Here is a 26,473-nt window from a genome sequence, read left to right as displayed (position 1 = left end):
GGCCTCCGCGGGAGCGGCCCGGGTGGGGGGAGGTAGCGCCTCTCCGGGGCGGGCGGTGAGGCGGGGCCGGGTGAGCCGGGGAAGAGGCAGCCGCCCCGTAAGGGAGTGGTGTTGCGGGATACCCGTGTCCCCCACCTGGGGTGGGAGCGGCTTCACAGCGACAGCGGTCAGCCCTGGAGCGGAAGCGTTGCCGGTCTGCGCCGGCAGCGTCCTTTTCCCGTCACGGTGTCGCTCAGCCGGGCGGTGCTGCGGCTGGGCCCGCTGCCCGCGTTACGGCTGGGGAGGGCCCACGGTGGCCGTTCCGAGATAGAAACCTCGACACCCGAGAGGGGGAGAAGGGCGTCACAGCGGCGCGGCAAAGCGGACTCTGCCCGCGGGGGAAACTCTTGTGGCCACCCCTCAGCGGCGGCAAGGGGCCACTCACGCCGCTCGGGGCACGGGCCGCGCTGTGTGGGCTCTGGCCCGGCTCTGCTGCTCCCCTTCCCGCGCCCTGCGGGTCCCGCTGGGGCCGCTTGCCTGGGCCCACGCGCGGCGCGTCCGGTTCCCATGCTAACAGCCGGGCCGGCACCGCCCCGTGCCGCGGTACTTCCTGCCGCCGCCCCGGAGGAGGCGGGAGCGGCCCGGAGCGCGGCGGTAGGTGGGGACCTGGCGGCGGGTCGGCAGCCTGCGCGCCGCCGCGGGTGGGGGGAAAGGGGCCCGGCCCGGCCCGGCCCGGCCGCAGAGTGCTCTCCCGTTCTCGTGGTGTCCCGGGTCCGGACCGGGCATGTGTCTCCCTCGGTGTCCGCCGGGGCTGAGGGGGCAGTGGTGGTGGTGGCCGAGCGTCTCGTAGAGGTGCGCTGCCTCCCGGGGTAGCCCCGGGTCTTGCTTAAGGTGCCGCACAGGGCCTCGGGGAGGCTGGGGAGAGCTGTGACACCCCCGCACTTGGGGTTTTCAATAACGGGGCGGGTGGGGAATAAAGGAGGGAGCCCCAAATTCTGCTCCTCACAGCAATGTGCTGCCTGACCTCTGCCTCGTGGGGAAAAGAGGTTTGAAAGTTAAATCTTGCAGTGTATTTGTAGCTGTAGAAAATATTAAAGCCATTAAGCAAGTCTGGAATTAGTGTGATCAAGCAGAGACTTACTGTACATTTTTTAGAGTCTTAACTCTAGCATGCATTAAAAGAAAGCTCTCAGCTCTGCTAACACTTCTGGGAAAGAGTAGGGAAGAGAGGTTTGAAAGTTAAGTCTCGTTCGGCATCTCTGGGTGCTGGCTATGCTTTTCAGCCGGTGGTGCTTACGTGTGCAGGTAGATCAAAGCCCTGGTCCAGCACCACCTCGCCGGCAGCAGCCCCCAACAGAGGCACAGGGAAATCTGTACAGAGATGGTGAACAGGGAGCGATGTTCCCTCAAGGGCTCTCTTCTGAACTCCATCAAGCCTTTCCTGGGGCAAGGTGTACGGCACAGCAGGTCTGTGGAAAAAAAATGCCTCTCTGGTTTCAAACCTGCCTCCTGCTGGTTCTTGTTGAAGTCTAACTCTTCTATTTGAAGAGGCACTAGACAGTCTCCTGCATCAGCCTTTCTTCCTGCCCCACCTGAATTCATAAGCTTTTATTCTATTCCCCCCTCAACTATGTTTCCCAGCCTGGAAGACTGCAAACTGATTAATTTTTACTTACTTGAAAGACATTCCCTATCACCTTTAGGTCACCACTTATATCACATATGTATATATGTATCTCACTTGTAGGTCATCACCTTTCCCTGAGCCTTTCTAAGCTACATTGTATGTTTTCTGAGGTAAGGGGCACTGAAATGGCATACATAGAGTGCTGAACCTGCAGGTTGTGTGGATGGGCTCTGAACCTTCAGTTGCACTATTTTAAAGCTTCCAGGCTGCTCACAATGGTTTTATTCTTTTGACTGTTCTTTTTTTAACCAAGGAATTGCTTCTCATTTATGTGTTGTTCCTCTCCCTGAACTAAGCACAATGATACTGGATTTCTTGTATTTGCCATTTGAATGCATGTGTTGAGTCCACGTGCCGTTGGGTTGCTGCAACAGAGCAGCTCTCCTGCAGTAACATTTCGTACCAGGCCCTATGAACTAGTCAGGGTCAAGTCTTAACTTCTGTTACAAGTTCCTTGGCTTCCTAAAAGTGTTCATTAACTGTGGTTAAAAGCCCAGATGCGGTGTCATGCTTCTGTGTGACATCTAGCCTGTCTACGTGGGGAGAAGTGAATCTCCTATTAGTATTCTTGTTTTTCTGTTGGCCCTTGTTATATTGCAGACATTGTAGTATACTTGCCATCCTGCTTAGGAGGAAGTGGTTTCTAACACATGACAACTTTTCTATTTTGCTATGAAATTTCAAACCATACCTGTTGACATAGTTGTCTTGTTAGTTGGTATCACGGGACTAATACTTCCCTTTTATAATGCATTTTGGGGACTTCCTTGCAGTTCTGTCCTTTTTGTGTACTGTTTTTGACCAAGAGTTTTTAGTTTTAACAGCCTATTAGCTCATGTTTCATGGTATCATTCAGTCCCATTTTAAAAATGAGCAAGAAACATGTCCCATCGCCAACGTGCTGTCAGATCAGTGGTTGGTTTGCCATTCTGTGGTTATCATAAAATACCTATTTAATGTCCTGGAAAGATACCTTCTGTGGTGGGTTTCCCCTGGCTGGATGTCGGGTGCCCACTAAAGCCACTCTATCACTCCCCTTTCTCAGCTGGGACAGGGGGAGAGAAAATATAACAAAAGGCCCGTGGGTCAAGATAAAGACGGGGAGAGATGATTCAGCAATTACCATCGCGGGCAAAACAGACTTGACTTGGGAAAAATTAATTAAATTTATTACCAATCCAATCGGAGTAGGGTAATGAAAAAATAAAAACTAAATATTAAAACACCTTCCTCCTCGCCCCTCCCTTCTTCCCAGGCGCGAGGGGAACTTCACTCCTGATTTTCTTTACCTCATCCCCTCAAGTGGCACAGGGGGACGGGGAATGGGAGTTGTGGTCAGTTCATCACACGTTGTCTTTGCTGCTCCTTCCTCCTCAGGGGGAGGGCTCCTCGCACTCTTCCCCTGCTCCAGCATGGAGTCCCTCCCACAGGAGGGTAGTTCCTTCCTACAGGCTACCCACTTCCATGGGGTGCAGTCCTTCAGGAACAGACTGCTCCAGCGTGGGTCCCCCATGGGATCACAAGTCCTGCCAGCAAACTTGCTCCAGCATGGGCTTCTCTCTTCACAGGGCCGCAGGTCCTGACAGGAGCCTGCTCCAGTGGGGGCTCTCCATGGGGTCACAGGCTCCTTCAGGGCCACCTGCCCTGGCACGGAGTCATTCACAGGCTGCAGGTGGATATCTGCTCCACTGTTACCCTCCGTGGGCTGCAGGGGAACAGCCTGCCTCTCCATGGTCTTTGCCATGGGCTACACAAGAATCTCTGCTCTGGTGCCTCCTCCCCCTCCGTCTTCACTGACCTTGGTGTCTGCAGAATTATTGCTCTCGCATATTCTCACTCCTCTCTTCTGGCTGCTGCCACACAGGTTTTTTTCCCCCTTCTTAAATATGTTATCTCAGAGGCACTACCGTCATTGCTGATGAGCTCGGCCTTGGACAGTGGTGTGTCCGTCTTGTAGCCGGCTGGCATTAGCTCTATCGGACGTGGTGGAAGCTTCTAGCACCTTCTCACAGAAGCCACCCCTATAGTTCCCCTGCTACCAAAACCTTGCCACGCAAACCCAATACACCATCATAATGTTAATACTGAAGTCACTTGTAGGGCTCATAAATAACACATATTTCTACCAGTTTTCAAACGCCTGCTTAGTTCTATTCAGGATTCCAACTCTTTAAAAAAAATAATTCACAAGCATGGGTTTTTTTTTAAATGCTAGTTTATTATCCTTCTGAAGAAAAAACTTTCCAAATGTGAGTCATAAGGGGTTTTTTTTGTGATTTTTGTGTTGTATTTTTTCCTGTAATGTTGGCATCCTAAGACAACAGCTCAGAGGCATGGTATGTCCCATTGTCTGAAAAATTAAAACTGAACTTTGGTAATTTCAGTTGTAATATGAACTATTGTAGTACTGTTAGGTTGAGTAGAAATAGCAAGGTGAATTCTTTTGGGCATTTTGTTAGATTCTAAAAAGGAGTTCATTAATTCTGCTACAGTTTCTTTCTTTCAAAAGCTGTTAATGTTGGGAATAAGGCTTTGAAACTCCTACCCGTGAAACTGAAAATTTGCTTTGTCTGGGCTCATAAGTTAAGTCTGAAGAAGGTAACATTCTTCTAGCATTAAAACTTCAACTGAATCTGACATAGCAAAAAAAGATATTTTTGAGGGGTTCTGTATGATAAAAGTGTCAAATAGCCTCTTATTAAAATAGAATGAATACCAAACTTTCCAATGTATGTTCTCTAAATATGCTTAATATAATGAAATCATAGTATTTTAGTATTCAAACTTCCTTGTTGTGGATGGAATAAACCTCACTGATGGGGGAGGTTCTCACTTCCCCTGCTTTTAAGTTGGTGTAAACAAACTATAAAATTTTTAGGAAGTCTCACTTCATACTGAAGTGTGTATAATCTTTCAAAATACAGGCAATATAGGGGTGGGGAGATGCAATTTGGGAGGATAACTGTATTTTATTACCTAGAGAGAAAAATTAACAGAAAATAATTACAAAGAATGAAAGCTGCATCGGGGCTGAGCTACAATAGGGACTTTATAGCTGGGCTTTGCAGAAGGAATTAAAGCAACATCTGGAAGTTCCCTGTACCTTTTAACCATGTAATCTTTCACCAGACAGCTTGAAGATTTTCACTAAGGATCAGCAGAGCTTCTGTTGCATTAATGCTTCACTAGTCCTACCATGAATTAAACACAGACTCAAGAGAAAAGTGTTACTTATAGTCCTTTAATTTTCTAAGTATATATGGAAAAAATAAAAATCATTGTCCACCGTCATGCAAACGTCCCCCCGTTATGAAGTTTGGATAATTTCAACTACAGAGGAAGCCTAAGAAGTTAAACTTGAGGAAAACAAATCTGACAGGGAAAAATTAGATTATCTCTAAAAATGAACAGATATGATGAGGTAATAGAATAAGAATTTTAAAGATGGGTCTTAGAAGAGTCAAAGCTAAATCCTGTGAGGAGCCTTTGCGAGTGAATTCTAGGACTTAAGTGTTGAGTTGTCCCCAAGGATAGCTAGGGGAACTTTAATGGGACAGGATTTAGAGGTGGTGACGCTTTCTTCACATTTCAAAAGCCTGGGAAGGTATGGCTGGGAAGGATGTGAAAGCAAGGAAACCAGTAACCTAATTGTAAGGTGATTGTAAATGCTAAGCGTGTTAAGAACATATTCTGAAATGTAATTAATGGTAATGTTACAGTCATATCTTGAGCAATATTTGGAGTTTTGAGTACAGTAAGATTGCATTATTAAAACAGAATAATCAGAAACTGCAGCTTACTTTGTAGGTAAATCTTACATTACATTTATAAACTTACAGAATATGATAAAAACCACTAAGAAAATATTTTGTTTATTTCAGTTCTTTACCAGCAGATCTTAAATGCTAAAGGAAGATGTCTTTTTTCCCCAAAATCTCTTTCCAACGTGAAGTTGAAGAGTATCTCGCCAAAGTGTTCAGAAATAATGAGGTATGTGAAATAGATACTACAAATCAACAAATATTCACTTACTGAACACTCTTAATATTCCTCTGATTTAATATTTTGTCTGAATTTAATACCTTACAGTAAGTTACTGTCTTCACATTAGACACAGATTTTTATATATAATTCTATTTAAAATATAAAATTATTCTTTAGGCCTGTTGGCTCAAAGTAACATAAAAATATTAAAGATAAACTTAGCACAAATCTGAGGCTTCAGTTTTGGATCCCACTGAAGTATGATCACATAGAAAATTAACCACTTGCTAGCCACATAATGTTGCCAAGAAATACCACAGAGCAGAAACAAAAGTACTGCAGACAATTTATGAATTCCTAATGTCAAAGCACACAAAAATGATGTTGTATATTGGGATAAGAGTTATTAATTCATAGTTTTGAATCTGCTCTTCCATCTCCTTAGGACTGTTCTTTCTACAGTATCAGAGAGCTCACTAGCAGTTACTTTTGGTACTTGCTGCAGCCTTTTTACAATGATCTTGTTAATATGACTGTTTTCCTAACAAGTCCTTTTCAAGAAATTTATGAGGTTTTCACTGGAATTAGGCCTCCAGACATAGACATTCCTCACTATGGGACACCACACAACCATATTCCTCCATTTCTACAGAATGTTTATTCAGTGCTTTTTTTGCACTGAGCAAGAGGCTGCTGTGTGAATCTCTTTAATACTTATTTTAAAATCTCTTCTTTCACTTTCAGCTTATCGCTGCCTTAGGTAAACAGGAGGTGGAGAGTAAATATCAATCTCTGTTAAGTCATCTATCTCATCCACCATCTTTCACAACTGTTAGAGTTAATACCCACTTGGCCTCAGTGAAGCATGTGAAAAAACTGCTGTTTGAAGAAATCCAGAAGGTTTGTGCATTTTCTTTGTTACAAGAAAAATAACAGGATATTTCATCTTTTACCTGATTGTGAGAGCTTTTCATTACTGGAAACTCTTCCTTAACTTAATACACGTCCACTAGTATTAACGTTATGCAATCATATTGATTTCCCATCAGCATTAAATGTTAAATGAAAATTCATTGTCTAGCAGTATTCCTCATCTAATACATCCAAGAAAGGCAACAGCAGAAGGGAAAAGTCAACCAACTCTTTTTCAGGTGGCAGATTCAGACCTTAGGTAGGATTGGGGTACTACTGTAGTAAATACTGTACACGCATCGTAAGTCTAGAGAAGATGGTAGAAACAGATAAAAACTGCAGTTTGGTATGCTGTATTCAGCATATTTAGAACATTTTTATTTAAGATTAAAGGAGAATGGCTGTGTGTTTCGTTGCACAAACTGTTTAGGGAAGTGAGAAAATCTATGTTTTAGAAACTGGAGCCAGAGTGATGCCCTGCAGCTGCTGTATTTTCTTTTTTTTAACCTGTTTTTAATTGTTACATAATTTTCTGTATTTGTACTTGCCTTAATTAAACATTTATTTATCTGGTAATATGTTAGCCATTATGTTTAAGAAGTGCATTATTTTAAAACTCTATCCTAGATCTTCAGTCTGTCTAAAAAGATCCAGTTCTTCTTTAAGTAAATTATTAATGCTAGTGGGTGTACAGGGAGCTATTGCATGACAGGAGCCGAGACATTTCTGTGATGCAGAGGCAGTTGACGGTATTCTGTTGGCTGGAATGGTAATGAGTTAATGCTAATTTTAGCTTAATTGTAGAAATCTGGAAATGGGTATTGCAGAATGATATTTTGCTCCAAGGGAAAATGCTTTGCTGAAAACTGAATTAAGACTGGCGTTTCATAAACTTTTTGTATTTTTAATTGTGGTCATATTAGAAAAGGAAACTACATAAGAGTTTTAACAAAAGTATACTCACAGATTGTTTTCATTCTTAAGAGAAAATACTTATTTATCAGATGCCAAAAAAATTATGCTATTTCATGTTTTTGGGTTATATTTTAGAAGGCTCAGGTGAGAAGACATCACCTTTCAAAGTCCAGGAACAGTTTTAAAATGGCAAACTGTCATTTTCTTCAACTATATGCACAACTCAGCTCTCAGTACCCAAACACAGTTAAGCTGAAAAGAAAAACGAAAAGGATTACCAACTTGGCGTATTAAGTAAGACAGGCAATAATACATGAGTAGAGTTAAACAGTGGTTTATAATTAGTAACATCAAAATGATAACACAGATTAGACCGAAGCTTCTCTGGTGATGTTACTGTGACCTGATGACAACTCGACACAACCTTCTTGCAGAAGAAAGCAAAAACCAGTGGTAGTTTTTTGAGTGTCGGAACACTGTCCCGCTCCCTGAAGTCAGTTCTCAGTGAATCCCTTTGTGGCCTTGTTATTTCTCAATTTATTAAATGTTTAGTCTTTTACACAAGTGTTTTTAATATGGAGCGTCTCCTTACACACTCTTTCCAAATCTCCCTTAACTGTTTTTACTACCTTTTTTAATTTTTTTGTACTCTACAGCTATAAACTATGAATGGAAAAATAGTTTTCAGTCTAAACTGAGTTAAGTTTAGTTAGTAAGTTAAGTACTTACGTATTAGGTTTTTTAGTATTGCTTAATAGTTCTGGGTTTTTTGTTTGTTTTTTTTTAATGAAACAGCAATTTAAAGGACTATGTGTTCCAGTTCTTGAGCACCCGAAACTCCAGGACATCTTATTAATCCCTGTCATTGGACCCAGGTTTGAAATTTTTTGTCTTTAACCTTAAAATGTCATAACACATATTCTACTTATAAATTTCTTGTTAAACAGTTATGATAACTAACTCACTATAAATGAAGCACAACTTCATTTATATTAACACCCAGTGGATTCTAACCAGGTCAGAGTTTTAGTCTTTAAAAGACGCAAGAAAACATAGAGTTCTTTCCTTATTTATGTGATTAACTTTTTCATAGGGCAAATGTAACATAAGTACCTCCTCTCTGGAAAGGTAGGTGGCAGACAGAAGAATGAAATTTTTGCAGTGGAATATAGAACTAGAGGGTAAAATAGCTAAATACAGGCAGCATTTTCTTCCACTGGAATCAAGTCCACAGCTAGACTTAGGGAGACTGGATCAATAATGCTGAGAGGATTCCTGAATCTTTTTTATCCCCTACAAAATAAGGATTTGTTCTTCATTCTTAAGATATATTTGGATATTTCCCATGTTGCATCTGTGTCTGCTGGTATGGAGTTTCTTCGTTATTTTATTGAACACACTGATGGACATTTTATTTAAAATATCTTGTTCATAATGAAGACTAACATACTTCAGATTCAGTTTATATCGTGTTTAGGTAGAGGTTGGTAACAAGCAGTACTAGTTTGTAAACACTGTACACTCTAAAATAGCATTTAATGCTTTTATGTTTTCTTCATTCACATTTAATTCCCTTTTGTAGCATCTTTTTCTGAACGTTCTGTTCTTTTTATATTCAAATAAATTTACACTTTAATAAGTTCAAGTAACTGTCGTCTTCAGAATTCTTACTGGCAAAGTTTCTTGTACCTGGTTATACATTTATTTTAGAAGTACTTAGCAGTTGTTAAACACAAAAAAGTCACTTTAAAATCATATGGTCTAGGAAGGGATAGAGGATTATTTCTCCATCCCGGTATAATTTATTCGAGTTCCTGAGTCAGGTTCATAATAGTGGCAATATCTACCTGAATCTGCTTTATTTTGAGGACTGGTCTCCTTCTTGGCTGTTTCCTTTGATTCCTTTGGGACTAAAATAAATCTTCTAAATGTAATACATGATAGTTAATTACTTTTTCTATAATATTGTGACAAATACAGTATTTATGAACTAGAGGTTACTTGGGGAGTATTTATTTTTTTTAACTGAACAACATTTTGCATTTTTAGGCAAGATTTAAAAAAGCATGCATCTGAAGTCATTGTTGGAGCTCAGTGTGGATATGCAGTACTTCGAGGAGCACATGTTTATGTCCCTGGAATCATATCTACCTCAAGATGTAAGAGTTCTCTAAGTAACACCCAGTTAAGTTGTAAATAAGAAGGAAAAAAGATCACCTCTTGATGACAATTTCCAATAATTACTGATTTTTTTTTTCTATTCACAGCTGAAATTAATCTTATAGTTGTAAGTTAGGGTAAATATTTTTTTTTTTTAAGTTTTTCTGGCTTTTTTTTTTTTCGGATTTTTACTATTTTTGCATTACACTTGTAATAAATTATATTTAGTTATTTCTCACCTGGCCTGTTTTAAGTTTATTTTTCCGTATGTAATTCCTAGCTGAAGTATTAGTTCTCAAGGATTTAAGTTTCTTGTATTCATTTGAAAATCTTTTTAAAGAGCAGGTCCAAAGTAAAACTTGGCATTTTACTACTGAATGCTGAAACTTTTAACATGGATGTTCAGTAGAATAAACTCACAGAAGTTTGCTGCTTTCCAGTCTTGTCAAAAAAAAAAAAAAAGGGGGGGGAATGTCACAAGAGATAGATCTGGATGGTAACTGCATGTATGTTGATTATTTAATAGATAGTATTTCCAGACATGTTATTTCTTCATGCAGTCACAAAGATGCTTGCCTTCATAATCCTATCAGATACTAAGTTACAGATCTAAAAAACCAGACTTTTAATCCATTGGCGATTCATTTGATATTGTTTGTGTAGGAGAGATCTAATAAAAAGGTTTTTTTTCCTATTGATGAGAAAAATCTTCAATTTTAATGTCAGATTGTTAAGAAATGGAAATTTTTGTTTCAACGCCTGTGAGACAAGCTAAAAAAATCTACATATACATGCTTAGCGCTCAGCAGCCTGTTTATTTTTTATTTAAAGGTCAAATTAACTTTATGTGAAACCAGCATAATTTTGGATGATTCACCTCATTATTCTATTGTGATGAGATCTACTAATCATCATGGTTCTTATTATTAAACAAAGTGAGTCAGGAAAGCATTTATCTAGCCACTTAACTTCATTCCTTTTCAGGAAAAAACCTTCAAGAAGTTTTAAGCATGTGCTTAAGTCCAATTCACTGAACAGGAATGTTTTTCAATCTAGGACTTGATAATGAAATAAGTATATTGCTGTAGCAGTTGGTGAAATGGCTTATTTAGACAACCTCATAAATATTCAAATCCGTCTTTGAGTCAACGAGTGATTTATCATAATTGCTGCATGTAATTATCCATGCAACATCAACTCAAAGAAAAGAAAAGATACTATAAAACTTCAGGAACACTTCAGGGGAATTGCAGATAGGAAAATAAAATAAAAAGGCATGCTACCCACTTGAGGCCAAATAAAATAAGGCTGTATTAAGCACAGATGGTCTAACTAGGGAAAAAAAGAGCATCGCAAGAACAGACATTTAATCACTGAACTTGCAACCCAAATGAGGGTAAACTAATTATCAGGGGGCTTTGAGTTTAATTTAACTAATCAGACTCTAAGCTTTATGTTTATGGAATGCCAATATAAGCTACAAAAAGCTTAAGAACTGTACACAATAGTAATGCATTTTGAAAGCATGATTGTCAGCAGAGAGTGAAATAAAATCCCTTATGTTTGAATACTGCAAAGAGTGAAAAGTGAAATTGCTGCAAGAAGAGTGAAATTGCTGCAAGTTTTTGTTCAGTGAAGTTTAAGCAGACAATGACAGTAGGCTGTCACATAATGGTTTGTGTCACATTGTGTAAAAATAAGCTATGCGAAAAAATACCCAACAAACATTACTATTTAAGAATTCCGGGGTATTTGTGCATATTCAGAAGGCCACTTGAAAATGGTAAGATTCCTAAATACAATTCAAAGAATTCTTGGGAAGCTGAATGGTCATTAGTCTTGTTTGTCATATCTTTTGGTTGTACCAGCCAGTCAGACACATCAGAAATGTAATTTTGGAAAGTTGTTTGTTGCTGTCAGTGGAGGCCTTTATTTTTAAGCGCATTTTTCAGCCAGTCAGTGCATAGAGCTTGTTCACTGTTTTACAAAATCACGTAAACCACCCCCCTTTTCCGTCTATTTTTGTTCTAGCTCAGAAAGTTTGCTAAGTCCCTAGGACTACACTTCCAGAGTTTGGTGTATGTTTACATACTTTACTGGCCTGCAGGGTTTTAACTGGAGAGGTAAAACTCTTTTAAAGGATTATTGAGAACAGCAGTTGCCTTAGAGGGAACTTAGAAAAGTTGTAGGTGTAGAAAAAATACACCAGAAAAAAAGTTTCAACAAGAACATATAATCAGTTGTATGAAAACAATAGTTTGAGAAAAAGCAGCTATAGCTGTGTTCTACCTAGCTATTGAGAGGTCATTAGACAAATTTAGTGTTATTATCTTTGTACAGTAAGTGTGAACCAGTGTTGTTTGATGTACTTGCGTGCTTGGAGCACACCCAAAGGACTGAGTCCCAAAGAGTGTGCTTAGAACTTACGGGTGACCATGTGGTGATAAAATAAATAAAGTGAAGATTCGTCTAGCCTCTTAGAAAACAAGACATGTTGTCTGTTTTCTAACCTTGTGTCTCTTAATAGCTCAAATCATTTGGTAGCCATTGTTCACCATGTACATTTGAAAGCCCGATAGTTAATCTTTTTCTTTGATTACATTAGGAAAGTTTAAGTTTTGCTATGATATAGGAGTTGAAGTAAGTAGTCTACTGAAAATCCTAAATGATTTAGTCACTGCTGTCTTTTCAAGTATAATATTAATTTCAAAATTTCCGTTCTTTGCACAGTTATGAAAGCTGGAGATCTGGTCTCAGTGTATTCAGATATTGAAGGGAAATGTAAAAGAGGAGCCAAAGAATTTGAAGGAGTCAAAGTTTTCCTTGGAAATGGGATTTCAGAACTGAGTCGCAGTGAAATCTTTAGTTCAAGTGGCCCATTGAAGTAAGTCTGTAGCAACTTCAGTCTACACCTACAACTTTGCAAAGGGAAAGAAGAAGATGGGAAGACATTTGGAAATGTTCTGCACCCTATGTGAAACCACAAGATGGCTTTGGCTGAGACCTCTGTTGCATGATGGGAGTTCCAGTATTTTTTGGGAAGCGTTAGTTTCTGGGAATATGATAGAATTGTGCCTCGTGCTGTCTTCTGTAACTTCACAACTAAGGTAGCGGCAATGTAATGGCAATTATGATTAAAGTACTACGGTAAATATTAGTAGACTCAACATTTAGTTTCATAATGGTATCCAGATACCAATTTACTTGAGAGGCAGGAGGAAATAAATGCAAGCCTTTTCAGAATTTATGTTTAGCGTATGACTTCAATAATATAGAACAAACAGAAGTAACAAACGTTCTTACTGTGGCAAAATTGCATTTTGGTAAATTGTTCCGTACCACTTTCCCAGTTGGATGGAACCGAAGTGCAGCCTTTTCAATTTTTCCATCTCATAAAATTTTTGGTGGGGCTTTTTTTGGTGGGGCAGGGGATGGAACATGAGGTCAGATATCATAAAAAAACTAATAGCATTTGCCAAGTAGTTATCTATTTCAAGATTACTTGCTTTTCTATTTTGTTGACAAAGCATATGGTTTGTTTCTCTTCTGTCATCTAAAACACATATAAAAAGCAGTGTACAAGAGCATGGACATCAAATTAATGACTGAGACAATTTCACAAGAACAAACTAAAAAAGATCTATTAAAAAGGTTTACATTGTCAGAGGATTACCGATTTATTAGCACTTAAATATAGTAGAAGTAATGGTAGGATATACCTGTTGAGTTGATGACATGGAATGGTGTCAGTATGTAACGCTAACTCTGGTGTCTGCAAGTTTGCTTTCTCCTACCCTTCCTTCTTCTTGTTGGACTGTGCGGTGCATATGCAAAATAATACTCATTCTTGTTATCTTCAGTAATCTATTGCTTTCAGGCTCGGTATTGGTTTGTTTTTTTTTTTTATTGTTGTCCATTTCCTTATACATTTAAGTTAATGAAATCTGTGTCAGAACTTCGTCCATATTTGACACTTTTAGGTTGCTTCGAAGTTCAAAACTTTGCTTTGCAGGCAAATCAATGTTCCTGTAAGACTTTTGAAATATAATTTTTTTAGTTATTTGATAGAAATCTCAGACAGTCTAGAAAAATGGAGGGAAGATCATACACCAGTGCCCTAGCACGTCCGTGGCTAGCCAAAAGCAGTTATGGATTGAAATTACCATATTTAATTTTTTTTTATGCATTTCTTTACATTATCAAGGCTTGGATTAGATCTTAGTCTGTCTAGCGTACAAAAAAGGTAAATTTGCTTCATGCAATTTTTACAGATAGTTCCAATTTATAACGTAGTACATTTTTTGTTACAGTTAACCCAAATTAATGATGTAATTTTCAGAAATAACAGATTACAAAATTGTAAAAGCATTTTTCTTAGTTGATTTATAAGTGCTTTCATTGGTGTACAATTATTTTTTCAGGTTTGTATTTGTAACCATACCGATTTTAATTGAATACTGTTAAAAATTATAAATCTGAGTAACTGAAATATTCTTTCCATGTTTTTCAGTGGGTTGGGCATAAGAATGATAGAGCCAGTCTACCTTAGTCCTTCGTTTGACAACGTGCTCCCTGGTCATTTGTTTTTACAGGTACATTTGTTACAAAAATACAAGCCTGTACTATTTGCAGAATGATGAATATCCTCTAAGCACACATTAATACTTTATATATTCATTGTGTATTGTGGCATCTGAGTCACTCTTTGGATTTAAAGACAACAAAACGTTTAGAATGAAATCAATATCTACATGTAGGTGGTTTAATCGTACTGCATCTGAGATACGATAAGGGTGACTTCAAAGTGACTTGGGGATATTCACTTAAAAACTTAGAAATTCTTTTTGCGCAGATACTCTGCATAGAACTTTCAGTTTTTGGAATCTGTCTATGAACGCTGAAATATGAGCCTCTTTCAGGGTTTATCCTGTAGATAATCAGGAAAATCTCGAAATATTACGCTGACTTCAAGTTGAAGAGAAAATGCGTATCTTTTTAGCTCTAGTGAAAAAAATCCACCTGAACAAAATAACCATGAAAAGTCTTACAGTAGCACAGCTTTCACTACCTCGTACTGTAAAACTGCACAGCTTCCAAAGAATGGCAAATTTTTTATGTAGTTTTTGTTGTAAAACTTAAGAACTTATTTCAAGCTAATATTTGTGATACCTATACTGCTTTTCCCCCCACTATAAAACTAAAAGCAATACTCGGATATGACAATTGACCACCTGTCCTACATTGAAACGTAGAATGATGAAATCATGGAGCTTTAAATAAAAAAGGAGCCACTGAAGAATTCTGACCCATAGTGTCTCTTTTATATAATCCCAATGGTATATTTTCTGTTAAGGAACTGACAGTAATATCATAAGTATCTTCACTGCTGAATGAATTTTTGTTTCACTGAGTTTGTCATTCCTTAACATAGTACTTGATACAGGACATAAAGTTTGAATTATCCCATATTTGTTTTTATGATAGAACTTGCCTTCTGTGGTTGTGAGCCATATTTTAAACCCTCAACCAGGAGAAAGAATTTTGGATATGTGTGCTGCACCTGGAGGAAAAACAACCCATCTTGCAACATTAATGCATGACCAGGTAAGAGAAGTCATTGAACATTTCAGTCTTAGTGAAGAAAGTCTGACCACTGTTCTTTGCACAGCTCACTTCACTTGGCTGTCAGAATGCACAGATAATTTACGACAGCAACCAATTAATATTTGAACGTTCTGCTTACCAATATATATTGCTACAGATCAGAGTCACTGAAATGGGCACAGACCATCTTTATCAAAAGTCACCATCACATTTAAAACCTTATTTGCTGCAAATTGACCTTTTGAAGTATGTTTGATTTCACTTTTAAGTGCTACTGATTTATTTGTAGTGGAAGAATTCATAACATGCAAGGCAAAGTTACGCAGGGATATGCTTGGTGCTTAGGCACTTGGTTTAGTGGTGGACTTGGCAGTACTAGGTTAACAGTTGGACTTGACGATCTTAAAGGTCTTTTCCAACCTAAGTGATTCTATGATCCTATGTGCAATAGGTTGAATGGTGATAGGGGAAAAGCAATGGCACGTGGTCATTGAGTGCTCCTGTAGGAGGTGATTTGGCTCACAGTAGCTGAAGGCTGGACACCACTGACACACCATAAATCCTTTTTTTACTTGTCAATCCTAGACCTACATATTGGCTGACATACAGTCAAAAGCTTATCTTTACTGTATTTACTGTACCTTTTTTTTTTTTTAACATGGTCTGTCTTGGTTGTGTTGCCTTTCCATAAGCCCTTAGAGAGCCATCACCAAATAGGAAAAAGTTGTCGTTTTCTCAGCAGGTTCTAATTGCTATAGCAAGTCTAGTAGAGGTTTTTGGTTTTTAATTTTTTTTGAAGGTTGTATTACTGTTCTGGATTTTACTGATGCTACTGAAAATGGTGGGGTTTTTGTGTTTACAGATTTCATCTAGCATATAGTGGTGTATGTCTGTTTTGATTTATCTTGGAAAGAAAAAGAGAAACCTTATTCTTACATAAAAGAAATAATGTGTAATTGTGATTCCCTTCCCCCACCATGTCTAAATTATTTCTAGTATTTACAGCATTTCCCAAAGTAACTTTAGTGACAACTGCTGCAAGTATAAAAGTATGTTACAAGTCTTGAACAAGCCAGAAGCATGGCTGTGGGTGTCATTTCCTCCGGACTGAGCTGTATGTGATCATGTTTCCTACCATCTCCATGCAAATTTAAAACCCGTTGACCTATTTTACCATGTGTTTGAGCCTTCTACCCTCTTTCAGATGGTTACGGTTTTGCCTAACTTAGTGCCGAGTAAAACAGTTCAAAACAAACAAAACAAAACAAAACAAAACAAACAAAAAACCCCACTTGCCAGAAGTCAGCCGTTATAGGGTCCCTTAGGGAGTGACTGTGCCAGTCAGAATGCACACAGCTTCAGACTAGTATCTAGCCTAATGCAGTTATCATGGGGAATATGAGAGAATAGGGACTATTGGAGTGTGGATTTATGAATACAAAATTCTATAGTGAACACTAAGCCTGCTTTACACTGCTCCTGGTGTGGGTATGAGGAAATCAGGAACTGCACATCCTTTAATCCCTATGCTTTTGATAAAACTGACCGGCTGCACCCAGAGGGTGGTGATAAATAGCTCCTTTTCAAACTGGCAGCCTGTCACAAGTGGGGTCCCCCAGGGATCAATACTGGGCCCAATACTGTTTAATATCTTCATAAGTGATCCAGATGATGGGATCAAGTGTGCCCTGACGAAGTTTGCTGATGACACCAAACTGTGAGTGAAGCTGACGCTTTGGAAGGGAGAGCCATCCTGCAGGAAGACCTGGATAGGCTGTAAGAGTGGGCTAACAAGAACTTTATGAAGTTCAACAAAGACAAGTGTAAGGTCTTGCAGTTGGGAAAACATAATCCAGCAGCGCAGCATAGGCTGGGATCTACCTGGCTGGGGAGCAGCTCTGTAGAAAGGGACCTGGGGATCCTGGTGGACAACAAACTCAGTAGGAGTAAACAGTATGCTGCTGTGTCAAAGAAAGCCAACAGGTTGCTGGGTTGCATCAAAAAAGGCATGACCAGCAGAGATAAAGAAGTCATTATCCCGCTCTATTCAGCACTTGTCAGGCCACACCTGGAATATTGTGTTTAATTTCAGTCTCCGCTGTACAAAAAGAGATATGGACAGGCTGGAGAGGGTCCAGATCATCACAAAGATGATCAAAGGTCTGGGAAGCCTGCCATATGAGGAAAGGCTGAGAGAACTGAGTTTGTTCAGCCTTGAGAAAAGAAGGCTTAGGGGAGACCTTATCACCATGTGTTCCAGTATTTAAAGGGTGGCTACAAAGAAGATGGAGATTCCCTTTTTACAAGGAGTCACATGGAAAAGACAAGGGGTAATGAGCATGAGTTACTCCTGGGGGGACTCTGATTGGACACAAGAAGAAGATTTTTCACAATGAGAACAATCAGCCATTGGAATAATTTCCCCAGGGAAGCGGTGGATTCCCCAACATTGGACACTTCTAAGATTCAGCTGGACAGGGTGCTGGGCCATCATGTGTAGACTGTGCTTTCCCCAAGAAAGGTTGGACCAGATGATCCTTGAGTTCCCTTTTAACCTAGCATTCTATGATTGAAACCTCTGTCTTTTTTTTTTTTTTTTTTTCCAGGGTGAAGTAATAGCCATGGACAAGATAGCTAAGAAGGTCAAAAAAATTAAGCAGAATGCTGAATTGCTACAGTTGAATTGCATTAAGGCATTTTGCTATGATGGAACAAAGGCGCTTTCAGTTGAGAAGAGAGAGGACGAACAAGGTAAAGTATACAACTTGGATAGCAGTAGCTTTTAGAAGAAAATAGTAATCAGTTTTGCACTAATAGTATTAAACCTGCCACAGGTCTACATGTCCTTGAAATCTTGGCAGATACCTAGGTTGGTTCAGCACTGTGAATGTTCTTTTATTTCTACTCTTTCGTGATTATCAGCTTCTCCATGAAGCTAATACAAAACTCAAACTCTCTGTCCTTATCACAACCTAATATGCTCAAAGGAAATGCATTCCTTTCCCAGATAATATCAAAGATGGAAGAAGCCTTAAAGCTCTGAATTGTTTGACTTAGTCTGAGAAAATTTTTTGCAGAATTGCTTGGATTTTCTGCCTCAGAATCCTCATCTGTAAAATGGGGTTATTAATACCTAACTCCCAGGAGTGCTGCAAGGTTTAGTTCATTGATGTTTGTGCAGCTGTTCAGGGGAAAGTTCTATAGAAGCACAGTGTATTATTTTAAGTTAATTTCATTTGCTTTTCTGAAGCGCTGTATTTATGATGCTGGTTCTGTTCCCATGATGGAACGATTTAAATGGTATCTGCTGTCTTGATTATTTTTAGTTCGTTGTGCAAAGTATGCTGTTCTTTCTCGCTCTGTTTCATCCCAGTCACTCGTCAGCCTAAGTAGGAATCAGGTTGCGTAATTAGAATCATAGAATCATTCAGTTCACCTTCTTTGTCCCCATGCCCTGCAGTTATTCCTGATTTGCAGGAATAAAGGTACTTTCTTAATAGTCTTTCTATGAACATATAATATTGTAGGTGGTATGTAGCACGTACACGGATGAACAAGGGCTAGCTGTAATACTGAGAGCTCATGAAGGCTTTTCTGTACATCCCTGCAAGACGTGACATATTTTGAACGTTGGAGTAATGGATCAGAGGTAGATAAATCAGCAGTGCCAAAATAGACTCATTTTGTAGTGCTGGAACAAGCTGGGTAGCAGTAGTATGAAGCCACCCACTTGTTTTCACTTGTGACCCAACTTGTATGTTTGAGGAACAGAAGGAGAAAAGGAGGTAAAGCAAATGTGTGGCTCTCTTCCTCAGTGGTTGCTCGCAGATACGCGTATGGAGCCACTTTTGTCTTGGTGATGCTGAGCTGAAGAGTCTAGTGCTAAGGTGATAGAAAATTTTGGGCTCTTGAGCCAGTGGGATTCAGATGAAAGAAGGCTCTACGTATAAAAGTTATATATTCCCTTATCTATCCAGGTAATAGTCAGAAATTGATCTTGTCCTCACAATCCTTGTTTACTGAATTGTTCTGCTGCGGAGACAGCAGTGTCATGCATTAGAACTTGTAATATTTCATGTAATTATAAAGTGCTTTATTTTCTACAGATATACGTGCATCGTAAGAAGTAGTTATTATATAGACAGTCCTATTATTATTATTTAAGGCAGTCTTAATGGTTAACTACAGGCTTCGCTCAGTAAAGATTTGCACGCTTGGTTGTTATGAGGTGACTGTGATTCAGTACAGCCTGTATGTACAACTCGGTACCCAGCACCTCTGGCCAATCATATTTCAACATTTTTGTTTAATTAGTTTTAAATTTTACTTTCACATTATTAAATCAAGGTAAAAAAAATATGATTGCCTAAAGGGATCATGTATTGTTTGAGCAAACAGAACTAAAACTCTTTAGTTTTCTTGGAGATGAAGTCTGTCACCAGCAGTGCTGAGACTTGTCTCTACCCGAGGTTACTTTGGAAGACAGACACCATCTATAGAACGTAAATGTTTTATGTCAAGGAAGCAGTAAGAATTTGTCCTTATCTATGGTGAAGTCTCAAGGAAAGAAACAGCCACGTTTTACATTACTAACTGCTTTTTACAGAAGGACCGCCGTTCTTACCAGAATCATTTGATCGAGTTCTTCTTGATGCTCCATGTAGTGGGATGGGACAGAGACCAAACATGGCTTATTCCTTGACTTTAAAGGAAGTGACCTCTTATCAGCCACTACAGCGCAAACTTTTCACTGTGGTATGTATTAATCATTGAGTAGATGAGCTAAATTGAACGTAATTGCTTTTGCAGCATAAAACTTACTTCATACCAAAAAATGGAGCCTCGTTTTCCCTCCCTTTTCAGCAGCTAAGTAAAGAAGTTTGTGTTAGGATTCAGTTCACCTCTCAGCTCCACCATAGCTATTGCTAGGTGAAGTCAATTCACTGGAGCATGGGAAAAGTATATGCAAGCCATAATGAACAAAATATTTTTTTTTATTCCTTCTGTTTCATCAGTTTAAATTTATAATAATTGCAAGGGTCTAAGTCACGGAGCAGGTTAAAGTCTTTTCTCTGCAGCAGCACAGGCTCTTGTACGTTCACTGGATAGAACTCCCATGCAGTGGTGCTGTGAGGTACTATATGGGATATGAGATGGAGTACAAAGCCATATTACAACTTTTCATGCTAGTAGGAGTGTGCTTGGGCTGATGCTGAAAGATAAGATTTCATAAAACTTGCCTAAATCTGATTTATATGTATTCAAAGTGAACTGGAATTGCTTGAAAAAGCAGCATAGACATAGCTTCCATGCCAAGTATGTGGAAATAGTTGACATCTAATATCACTGATAAAAATATTGTGTATTGGTTGGCAGCAGGTGATGAAAAACAGAACTAATCTGCCTGGGATATGCAGAGCTGTACAAATAACAAATCTTACAAGGTGAATCATCTCAATGGCATTAATAAACTGCACGAGCTACAACGCTGATTTGGAAAGAAGAACATTTCTAATCCATGGGATCCTTTACTATATTCCCTGAGAAGAATTAGTATCCTAATGCGTATCTTACACAGAAAGAACTGAGTTTAATTAAGTGCTAAGTTTTAATATTATAGCTTAATGGCTTCTTGGTTAATGTTGCTTCATGTGCAAGTTTTTACGTTTAAAAATAAGCTGAACTATTGTTTATGTCTCCCTGCAGGCAGTGAAATTGCTGAAGCCAGGAGGTGTTTTAGTATATAGTACGTGTACAATTACACTCTCTGAAAATGAGGAGCAAGTTGCTTGGGCCCTGAAAACTTTTCCATGCCTCCAGCTTCAACCACAGGTAATATTTTCAGGGTATTTCACACAATCCAGTCAGCTTGCTTTGGTGCTGTGAAGTTACACACTATATCTACTGTCAATAAATCTCTTTTTCACTGCAGACAATTTTAACTGCTCTGGATAGAAATAACATAAGGATTTCTGAGGCTCTTTTAAATCTGTTTTCGTGTTTAATTGAGCTTCATTTAGGGAACGTTGTTTCCCACTGTGTACTGTGGTTGTTTGTACAACAGTCATTTAAAACACAACAGGGACAAAAGATAGTTAAGAAGGTTAAAATTTCTCTCACAATCCTTCTTTAATGCACGTATCTTATTTTCTGGTTTTGCACATTCACAGGAGAGGTGAAAATTTTTTATTAATGCTACTGAAGTAGTGAAGACTTGCGTAAAGGATGGGAGATAAATGGAAAGAACCTTGTGTTTTGAGGAAGGAGGATTTTATATGTATGGGAGCTATTTTTGTGTTATTTAAAGGAATGAAGGAATAGATTTATTTCAGGCTCAGCTTCCCAAGAATGTACCTTGTCTTTTTTGGCGTCAATGTCTACCATTAGGATGTCTGGGAGGAGGTAATACGTAGGGAGATACTAGAATTTATGTATACTGCATACATTTAAAAAATATCTGTTACCTTTATTAGTACCTTGAGAGAGTTTATCATCAGACCGTATGTGTGTCTCTTCCTCTTTGTTGATGTGATGAGTTGGGTGGGTTAGTTGTTTATCATCATGGCTTTGAGGAAAAGTCTAACTCTGATACCTGTTTAGCTTACTTATACGTTGTGTGATGACTTGTATCTGTCTTAAGAAGTTTAGATGCGACTTTTAACTTAAATTAAAAAAAATACATATCCAATAGGTGTACAATGAGAATTTATAGGAAGGCTGGTAAAGATTTAACAGAACTTTAGCTTTTCTTAAAGATTGGTATGTCAGGGTTATTCTGCCTGCTTTCTCACCATCCATGTACTAGGAATTTATCAGTTCCAGCTGTTTCAACTGAGATTATACATTTTACCTAACAGCATAAATATTGTCCTCGATAGAATGACAAAACAGAACACAAGCCCTATTAACTCAAATGCAAGATTAATTCTGGTTTAATAGTCTTCCTCTCACCAGTAATACCGTCTTGAATAAAGCACTAGTTTTCATACACAAATGCCATTATCTGTAAAAATTAAGTTTTTGTGTATAGTGTATTTTAAATGAGATGACACTGAATTGTTTATCCACAGATAGTTTATAGTATCTTACAAGCGGCTCCCCAGTAGTGTAAGAGAAGGTGATCATTTCCAATGAACAAGAAACTGCAGTCTAGGGTCAACTTACCTCATGCTCCTTTATGTATTTCCCATATTCTTTAGTCTCTCAGTGGACACCTGCTTTATACCCAGTCCTCTGTCTCCCAATTTCTCACTTTGGCAACAGATCCTGGAATCACGCTGGGCAGGAAAAAACAGGAGATGGAGCCGTGTTGATCTCGTAGGTGGAGGTTACTGCATGGCAGCTGATCCTTTGCCTGTGCAGACTTACTTCCTCTTAGGGATTTACACAGGAGATATACTGTATATATCAGCTTGAATGCAGTAACTTAACTGGAAGGAAAAAGGAAAAGGTAGAGGAAAAAATTGGTCTGTCTTTGAGCAAGTCGCTTGACCCTGTGTAATACTGTTTTCCCTGGACTTTCACCTTTCCACCCTCCTATTACGTTACTTGAAGTTGCTCTCCCTGTCTGCCTTTTTGTCTATTTCTTCTCAATTTGCAATGGACACCACTTACTTTCTGTCTCTTAACTGGAAAGCACTGAGGGAAAGCAAGAGAAAGAATCAGGCTGCAGCCTCTTGGCTTCCCAGCTTTACAGCAGACGGTACGTGGTTAAGCAACTAACTTGCATCATGTGCTGACTGGGTGAGCTCATGTTTAGCAAAGTGTGATGGCTCAAAAAATGCTCTCCTGTAGGCTGCATTAGAGACTAGACTAGACTAGACTTACAAAGGAGATCTATTTTTGATATTGCAATGCCAGTTTTTGCACATTTCAGTCTATCTCCCTACTGAATGCATTGAAAGAACAATCCAGCTAAGAATTAGATTTTTCCAGGAATCACTATTTTAACTAAAAAGCAGTCAAGGCTACTCACAAAAAATGCTGAGAAAAGGGCTGCGATTTTAAGCCCTTCTCTTCTCCAAGATTTTTATGCCAACTGTCATCTCCTGAATTCAGATACCTAAGCTGATCCTTTCTTTGCCTCATATACATACACACGTAACAGTCATCCCATTTACCTGTTAGTCCAGTTACATGACATAGGAAATCTGATGGACAGATTTTTCTGCCACATCATCTTCCAAAATGATGCCTTTTCAGGCAGTAAAGTAGTCTGGAGTTGGGCTTCCAGTCTCTCCATTTAAAGTTTTTAATGTGAAGAATCCAGGTATTTCTACTACTGTTACTCCTAGTAACTGGTTAAGGAATCATTATTTTTGGCTTAACTATTAGTCAGTATGCAGAAGTGCTGCATCGTTTAAAAGTGAAAAACCTAAAACCCTTCAAACTTCTTGTCTGGTGATAACAACTTTCTTCTGATGTTTCTGTCCTTTGAGCGATGAATTGATTTAGACCTGTGCACCTGCCCTCAGTAAGTGCTCTGAGCTGAAGTGGAGTAGGCACACCACCACCTCCTCAAAGCCCGTTGGACCTTGTATCTATGCTTACATGCATATTGGCCAGATGAAGGCGAGAAAAGAAGGGCCATGTTACTTCTAAAGTCTCCCCCGGTGTGAATGATACAAACCCAGCTTGGTCCAGTTAGGCAGCCCTGCATATACTCAGCGGAATACATTTAGGGCACTTAAGAACTTTACTCTTTTTTTTTTTTTTTTTGCTTTTCTTTGTGACTTAAAAAGGAACCTCATATTGGAGGAGAAGGCATGAGGGGAGCTGGGCTGTCGCTTGATCAGTTGAAGCTGCTGCAGAGATTCGATCCAGCTGCTGTGACGTTGCACGGAATGGATATTAATTCTTTGCAAGATTCCAGGGAAGACGATCTGATTTCACTGGCAAATAAGGACTGTATAGGATTTTTTATTGCAAAATTTATTAAATCGAACAGTAAATAAGCACTGAAGAGTGCACCCTGAAAAAAAAAAAACCTCTGTGAGTCTAAGAAGAGTTGAGACGTGAAGCGTGTTTCTTACTGCTGCGGTGTTGCCAAGCCAACGGGCTGACAGCAGGGTTGCCATGGCAGCAATAAAATCTGCCAGCTGTTCTGCTGGGAAAGAGCCACAGGTTGCGGAAAGAAAGTCACAGCTGGGGGAAGGGCAGTATCATTTTTTTAAGTCTCCATTTGCTTTTGTATCTGCAGCAGGTCAGCGCGTGAATGACAGGTACGCGCACTCATCCTGCTGTCTGCTCCCTCTTCCCTCGTGTGAGTGGCTTAAGTAGCGCGGCAAGCGCAGGAACAGGGGTTCTCTGGGAAGGGAAGGAAGCTACTTTACTTTATGAAATGCAAACATACATAACATACACATGAACTACTCTGAATTTTGGTAAGAGGTAGCTTCTACGGAGATTTACCAATAGTTAATGCTTCATTAAATAGTGCTTCACGAAACACTGCAACGTTTTACAAAGAACTGGTTTATAAATTGATACTTAGAACCTCATTTCTCTTTTATTTTAATACAAGCAAGATTCTCTGTACACATAGTATATACACAAAATACGATTAGGCTTTGTAGCATGTCTTTTATAGCAGCATGAATATATTAAACCATCTCACTCTGGGAATGTAAATAAATATTGTTTCAACATCAAACTTCCCATGCATAACTGTATTGGCTCTGAAGTAGCCTATTGGACTGGCTGACAAGTGACAATTTTAAAATCAAACATTTGCAACAGAAGGGGCTACAGTTGTGATTAATATATCAAAAGACAGAAAACAATGCATAATACCAGCTGAAATGTTGCAAATCACCTTTCAAACAACTAAGAATATTAACTCTTTATTGGTTAGAAAGCATCACCAGCTAAAATTATATGAAAATTGAAACTGGGGAAGCATGCTAATGAGAACTGACTTAATACACTGCTCAAAGTTTTAGTAATCTAAATTTTTTAAATGTGCTAGATGTATTTGAAAATTCTGCTTCAGTTCCAGAGACGTTCTCCATTTGAACAGTACTTTCTTTTCTCAGTGCTGCTGGAACTGACAATAGCACTGAAATTAGAGGGAAAAGGTAAGTACAATTCAGAAACATAAACTGACATCTGTGTGTGTTTGGTTTTTTTCCTCTCACTCATCAATTTCCAGTTTTTAAAAGCATTATCTGAAAAATGTCTGTGTCTTCACACATAATTATTTGGTTGGACTAAAAAGAGCGATACTTCTTTTGTAACTTATCTTTATACTGTCAGAAGTACTTTTGCATTTGCTCGCAATCAAAACAGTTTATACAATTCTGTTTCTCAGTAGTCTGCTTGTTTACTTATAGTTGCTATAAATGTTTTAATACATTATGTTTTCTACTGTTCTTAAATAAAACAAATGGCCCTTCTTCCCTTCTGTCCAGGTTGACCAGTACATCCTCTATAAGGGTGGAATTCTTGTCTACTACATGTCTACTTCCGTCGGTCGCTCCTTGCCGTTACCCACAACAAGTCTAAAGAAGATTTAAAGTCATTTTGTTTCATCAGTAGTAGGCGAGAGATCCTATTTAGAATCATGGTAGTTCATACTATAAATTAAGTCTTTTTAGTCTAAATATGGCTAAAATAATTACTTGGTAACAAAAGGATTAATCTTTTATTGTAAGTACATGTTGAAATCTTTAACTCAGTGCTAGTAAAAAAGCATTTTCTTTTTGCAGAATATATAAATCCTGTAAACATTAATCAGCACACGTAGATTATGCACTGAAATTTGCTTATGCATATAAAGTAAGGAACTTTGCCTCCAGTTTCAGTAACAGGATTTGTGCGATGCTGAATTTGAAAGAATTAAGATTGCTGAATTTTTAGTGGAAGATTTGTTGAGACCCTCCCAGATTTCTTTCATTTTGAATGATAAACAGGCTCTTCAAGAAGGTGATCTTGATTTTATATGAGAAGTTTTAGGAGGGAGTGGGGGGAGGGGAAAAAGTAACTGACTTGTATTTGATTCCAGTGTAATTGCAGACCAGACTTAACCTGAAAAAAAAATTACTCGTATCTGAACTTTTAACTACTAGAGTTGGTTCTGCAAAAGTCAACTGCTAGCCTTAAAAGAACACTTGGCACATTAAAGGGCTAAGCCTCATCAGCTGTTTCCCCTAGGCTCCTCTCTCTGTTGGTAACTGGGGAGGTGGGGAGGGAAGAGACTTCTCCATCAGGCAATTCAGAACAGAAACTCAAATT

The 26,473-nt window shown here is 38.9% G+C and overlaps 1 protein-coding gene across 11 annotated transcripts; it reads left to right on the top strand.

Moving 5' to 3' along the window:
- The first annotated feature begins 3 nt into the window (after positions 1-3).
- NSUN6 (NOP2/Sun RNA methyltransferase 6) lies at positions 4-25,785 on the top strand. 11 transcript variants are annotated; one of them, XM_054193194.1, is made up of 13 exons: positions 912-1,446; positions 1,727-1,776; positions 5,548-5,656; positions 6,395-6,550; positions 8,273-8,352; positions 9,527-9,636; positions 12,368-12,521; positions 14,148-14,229; positions 15,122-15,241; positions 17,848-17,992; positions 19,848-19,996; positions 20,948-21,073; positions 23,983-24,778. In XM_054193194.1, the coding sequence occupies exons 3-13, from the start codon at positions 5,582-5,584 to the stop codon at positions 24,193-24,195; spliced, it is 1,410 nt and encodes a 469-aa protein (XP_054049169.1). In that variant the 5' UTR covers positions 912-1,446; positions 1,727-1,776; positions 5,548-5,581; the 3' UTR covers positions 24,196-24,778. The 11 variants fall into 11 exon arrangements, 9 of the variants coding, with proteins under 9 accessions (XP_054049175.1, XP_054049167.1, XP_054049171.1 ...); XR_008465097.1 differs by lacking the exons at positions 912-1,446; positions 1,727-1,776 and adding exons at positions 25,276-25,317; positions 25,651-25,785 and having other exon boundaries at positions 3,193-5,656; positions 23,983-24,462; XM_054193200.1 differs by lacking the exons at positions 912-1,446; positions 1,727-1,776 and adding an exon at positions 4-70.
- The last annotated feature ends 688 nt before the right edge of the window (positions 25,786-26,473 follow it).

Source organism: Rissa tridactyla, chromosome 2, assembly GCF_028500815.1.
Source record: "Rissa tridactyla isolate bRisTri1 chromosome 2, bRisTri1.patW.cur.20221130, whole genome shotgun sequence".
NCBI lineage: Eukaryota > Metazoa > Chordata > Aves > Charadriiformes > Laridae > Rissa > Rissa tridactyla.
The sequence above is the reverse complement of the archived record's forward strand: the minus strand, read 5'-3'. Positions and strand labels throughout refer to the sequence as shown.

Bases quoted from the DNA above. Each gene is read 5' to 3' on its own strand.
- NSUN6 (XM_054193200.1), top strand. From the start codon at position 5,582: ATGTCTTTTTTCCCCAAAATCTCTTTCCAACGTGAAGTTGAAGAGTAT. The intron at 14,230-15,121 runs GTACATTTGTTA...TTTTTATGATAG, and splicing joins CTGGTCATTTGTTTTTACAG to AACTTGCCTTCTGTGGTTGT. The intron at 19,997-20,947 runs GTATGTATTAAT...GTCTCCCTGCAG, and splicing joins AGCGCAAACTTTTCACTGTG to GCAGTGAAATTGCTGAAGCC.